The sequence below is a fragment of the Saccopteryx bilineata genome, chromosome 4, assembly GCF_036850765.1.
Source record: "Saccopteryx bilineata isolate mSacBil1 chromosome 4, mSacBil1_pri_phased_curated, whole genome shotgun sequence".
NCBI classification, from domain to species: Eukaryota; Metazoa; Chordata; class Mammalia; order Chiroptera; family Emballonuridae; genus Saccopteryx; species Saccopteryx bilineata.
Genome location: NC_089493.1, coordinates 198,874,837 through 198,879,705, shown reverse-complemented (window position 1 = coordinate 198,879,705; position 4,869 = coordinate 198,874,837). Strand labels below are relative to the sequence as shown.

General features: G+C 62.0%; 1 protein-coding gene across 1 annotated transcript; it reads left to right on the top strand.

Moving 5' to 3' along the window:
• The first annotated feature begins 361 nt into the window (after window positions 1-361).
• UNCX (UNC homeobox) lies at window positions 362-4,600 on the top strand. Its single transcript, XM_066277678.1, has 3 exons — window positions 362-719; window positions 955-1,130; window positions 3,141-4,600. Exons 1-3 carry the CDS (start codon window positions 434-436, stop codon window positions 4,293-4,295), a joined length of 1,617 nt encoding a protein of 538 aa, XP_066133775.1. The 5' UTR covers window positions 362-433; the 3' UTR covers window positions 4,296-4,600.
• The last annotated feature ends 269 nt before the right edge of the window (window positions 4,601-4,869 follow it).

Genomic DNA, 4,869 nt, shown 5'->3' with positions numbered 1-4,869 from the left:
CCAGCGGGAACTGAAGTAGGGGGCTTGCTGGGGGCCCCTGCCCAGCCGCTCCCCGCGCCCGCGCCCGCCCAGCGCTGCCCGCGCTCCTCCCTCCTTGTCCCCCCCCCCTCCGTCTTGTTGTGACAGTTCCTGATACTGTTTATTGAGGTGCATGTCAGGTATAATTAGCAATCGATATGGAAAACGTTTCCTTGCACCCAGCACGCCTCTGACGTCAGAGCCGATTAGCGCTTCTTATTGGTCCCAAATTCCCCGGGCCGCGGCTAATTATCGGGAGCTTGATGTTGATAAAGTAAAGCGCCGAGTGCGGGCGAAGCATGTGTAGGGCTCCGGGTCCCTGTCTGCGCCGCCGCCGCCGCCCTCGACTCCCGCCGCTGGCCCAACCCGGCCTCGGCCCGCGCCCCCGCGCCCCGCCGCCGGCCCCCCGCGCGAGATGATGGACGGCCGCCTCCTGGAGCACCCGCATGCCCAGTTCGGGGGCTCGCTGGGCGGCGTGGTGGGCTTCCCCTACCCGCTGGGCCACCACCACGTGTACGAGCTGGCGGGCCACCAGCTGCAGTCGGCCGCCGCTGCCGCCGCCGCCGCCTCGGTGCCCTTTTCCATCGACGGCCTGCTCAGCGGTTCGTGCGCCGCTGCCGCCGCCTCGGTGGTCAACCCCACGCCGCTGCTGCCGGCGGCCTGCGGGGTAGGTGGCGACAGCCAGCCCTTCAAGCTGTCAGGTAGGCGCAGCGTGCGGGGAGTGGGACGGGAGGGGGATTACTCTCTTGGGCAGAGGAGTTAGTTTCGGGTGGCTGCGGCACTGGCACTCCTGGGTCCGGACCTCCAGTCGGCACAGAGCGTGTGGCAGCACTCTCGGTGGCCCCTGGACCCAGGGCGGTCGGAGGGCAGCAGCGTGGGGGACGGATCTAGCTCCGGCAGTGGCTGAGTCGCGCGGCGTCCTGTGCACGCCCGCAGACTCGGGGGACCCAGACAAGGAGAGCCCGGGCTGCAAGCGGCGGCGCACCCGCACCAACTTCACCGGCTGGCAGTTGGAGGAGCTGGAGAAAGCATTCAACGAGAGTCACTATCCTGACGTGTTCATGCGTGAGGCGCTGGCGCTGCGCCTGGATCTGGTCGAGTCCCGAGTTCAGGTAAAGGCCCCCGTCCCTCCTGGAGTCCGCATCCCACCGCTTGGCCTACCCGGCGCCAGCTGCCTTTGTTCTAGGTGGAGCCACATCGTAGGTTCCGAGCCCGCCTGGCGCTCACCTTCGGGATGGTGGTGGTGGTGGGGTATTCTGGGGCTCTGCGTCTCTTGGGGAAGGAAGTGAGAGTCCCTAAAAGTCGAGGCGGCTCGGGAGGGGCCAGCGGCTGTCCCAAGGTGGTGAGAACAGCTGCTGCGTCCCAACCGGGAACCGTGTGGGGGGTTCTGGCAACCGCGCAAAATGAGATTTCGGTGGTTTGGGCGGGAAAGGAGACGAGAAGGCTGCAGGCTGGATTTAGAGGAGACTGGTGGAAGGCGGACCCGTGCCTTGGCGCCCTGGAAGGGTTCGGTTCACCAGCCTGGAGCGAATGCTTTTGTTTGTTTACCTTTCGCCTCTAAAATATTCAAATGAAAACATGTATTTATAAGTCACTTTGCAGGAGGAGACAACTGAGGAAGGGGAGTGGAAACTCAAACAATTAACACATTGGGGGAAAAGGTGTCTGAATCTTTAATACCCACGCTGTATCTTTTTCTTTTCCCTTTCCCTGTAACTTAATTTTTATTCAGAGACAGCCAGCGGTGTTATTTTTAAAAAATACAGCATCAATTTAGTGGATTAAAAATTCAAGATGAATTGTGCATAATTAGATGTTTCCCTCAAGTACAGAGCTGTTTTTTGGTGGTAAGTGTGGTGTGCAGCTGTGGGCACAGGGCTTTGAGGCAGAGACTGGCCGGACGCCTGTTCAGCACCAATCGCTTTGTCTAAAAAGGTGTTCTGGTCCTGTGCTTGGCCTCCTCTCCTCGTGACCTCTTCTGTTTGTAAATCCTTCGTGCCATTTGTTCTAAGTGCCTTAAGTGAAGTCAAGACCTCTTCATTTCTCTCCTAATACAATGTTGAGTAATTCTTGGTACAAGGCAGCCTAGCATTTGCACTCTCAAAAGAAGGGCAGCTACAACCTTGGAGAAGTTGCAACTTAATACCCATACCTCAAGGCTGCCCGTGACCACGCGGGCCTGCTCTTGTGCCTCCTGTCGGTGTGGCCGAAACAAAGAATTTGAACGACCGCTATCTCTTTGAAAGGGTAGTGTGCCTGACCCTTGGCTGGTGTTTGTGCAGTGGTAGAGGTCTAGGCCACTGTGCCCACCACCACCACCCAGTCCTGTGAACTCCCCTAGACAAGGCCTGCACAGAGAGCGGAAGAGGCAGGATGGCCTGGGCCTCTGCTCTGCCAGGCCTGGGAGCGAGCCTTCTGGTTCCCTGCTCTCCTCCGCCCCACCCATAAGCCAAGCACAACTGGTTTGAAATCCTGACATGAAGCCTCCAACGCGTGTGAATGTGTGTGTGGGCGGGGAGGGGGCAGGTTGCTGAGGCTCCCCTCTCTCAGATCGGACTTGGCTTCCCAGGCCTTTCTAGAAAAAGTATCCAGATTTCCCTTCACGGGAAATGCCAAAATCGGGGCTTTGACTCAGTCTCCAGGGGGCCGAAGACAGGTGTGAAGGGCGGCTGAGCCCAGCCGCCTGGAGTCCTCGGCCAGACGGTCAGCGCCAGGCCAGGCGGGCTGCTTAGAACTCGAGCTGTGAGAAGCCAGGAGGGGCAAGGCGGGGCCTTCCTCTCTACCTCCGGACCAAGAACCCGGTGCCCTCGTTCAGGGGCCAGACTGGCCCTACCCAACCAAGGGGCAGCTCCCAGTTTCCTGAGGTGAGAAGCCAGAGCTGGAAGCTAGCCGAAAAGCCCGGTCTATCTCCTTCTGGGTGGAAAAGATGACCTTTGGAACCAGCTGCCTGAGAGCGGAAACCCAGCTCAGGGCCAGCCTGGCTGAGCGGCTTGGCTCCCGCCCCCCTGGCCCAGCCCAGGTTATGCAAGCCTGTTTGGGGGGTGTGGGGAGGCCCGCAGCCCCAGCGGCAAGCCCCCCCTCCCCGCCTGATCCTACCTTCCTTTCCCACCTGGCTGCTCTAGGTTTGGTTCCAAAACCGCCGGGCCAAGTGGAGGAAGAAGGAAAACACGAAGAAGGGCCCGGGGCGGCCGGCGCACAACTCGCACCCAACCACGTGCAGCGGCGAGCCCATGGATCCAGAGGAGATCGCGCGCAAAGAACTGGAGAAGATGGAGAAGAAGAAACGCAAGCACGAAAAGAAGCTGCTGAAGAGCCAGAACCGCCACCTGCACTCGCCCGGCAGCCTGTCCTTGCACAGCGCACCCAGCTCCGACAGCGACAGCGGTGGCGGCGGCCTGTCCCCGGAACCACCAGAGCCGCCGCCGCCCGCCGCTGCGGCCAAGGGCCCTAGCGCGCACAATGCCGGCGCCGCTGGTTCCGCGCCGGCACCGCCGGGCGAGCCGCCAGCTCCCGGCACCTGCGACCCTGCCTTTTACCCGAGCCAAAGAAGCAGCGCCGGCCCGCAGCTGCGACTAGGCCGCCCCGCGGACAGGGTCGCAGCCCCATGTGCGCCTGGGGCGGTGGCGGCAGAGCGCGGCGCCGGGAGCCTGCCCAAGGCCAGCCCGTTCAGCGTGGAGAGCTTGCTGTCCGACTCGCCGCCACGCCGGAAAGCCGCCCCGGCGAACGCGGCGGCAGCTGCCGCCGCCGCCGCTGCTGCGGGGCTGGACTTCGCGCCTGGGCTGCCGTGCGCGCCGCGGACCCTAATCGGCAAGGGCCACTTCTTGCTCTATCCCATCACACAGCCTCTAGGCTTCCTGGTGCCGCAGGCTGCGCTCAAGGGCGGTGCGGGTCCTGAGCCAGCGCCCAAGGATGCGCCGCCCGCGCCCGCCGCGCCGCCCGCGCCGCCTGCTCAGGCCAGCTTCGGGACCTTCCCGGGGCCCGGCTGTGCTCAGGACTCGGCCTTTGCGCGCCGCAGCCCGGACGCCGTCGCCTCCCCGGGGGTCCCGACTCCGGCGCCTTTTCGGGACCCAGTCGTGGCAGAGGGCGGAAGCGGGGACTGTTCGGACGCGGGGGCCGCTTGCCCAGCGGCCCCGCCGCCACCACCGCTCCCGCCGTCGCCCGGGCCCGGACCGCAGGAGCCCAGCCCCGCCGGGGAGCCGGCCATCTGCGGGGCCCCCGAGTCAGGCGCCACGGCCGGACCCAGCGCCCCGGATGGCGAGGAGGTGGACATGGACTGAGGGCGGTTGCTGCGGCGGCCGAGAGAGGAGCTCAGCCGGCCTGCACCGGTGGCTCAGGCTCCGACTCACAACGAAATCAGGTGATCGGCTTAGAAACACTGCTTTTTCCTTTTTCTTTTTTTTTTTGTTTTCTCCCCCCTTTTTTTAATTTTTATTTTTTTTAAAAAGCTGTATCAATTCGGACCTAGGCTGCAACCGCAGGACTTGGGGTGAGACCCTCCTCCTCTCCAGAGAGCAAAGAAAACATAAACAAAACCGAACCCACACACACACACACAGAAACCCACAACAAGAATCCTCAGCCTTGTAAAATGCAAAAATGTCTAAGAATATTTATATATGTACCATTTTTGATAAATAAAGCTGGTCAAACGCAAGCTCTCAGGTCCATCTATTTCAAATTTCCAAGTGCCTAGTCTGTCCCTCCTCCCCTCCATCCATTTCCACTGCTCTCCCCGAGGGTGGGGCAGGGACGAGGCTCCTCACCTCCCCCAGGTCTGCGCTTAATGCCTCCTTTTGTGTGCGTGTGTGTTTGTGTTTTCTGATTGAACAAATTTATGCATCTGCAGCTCCC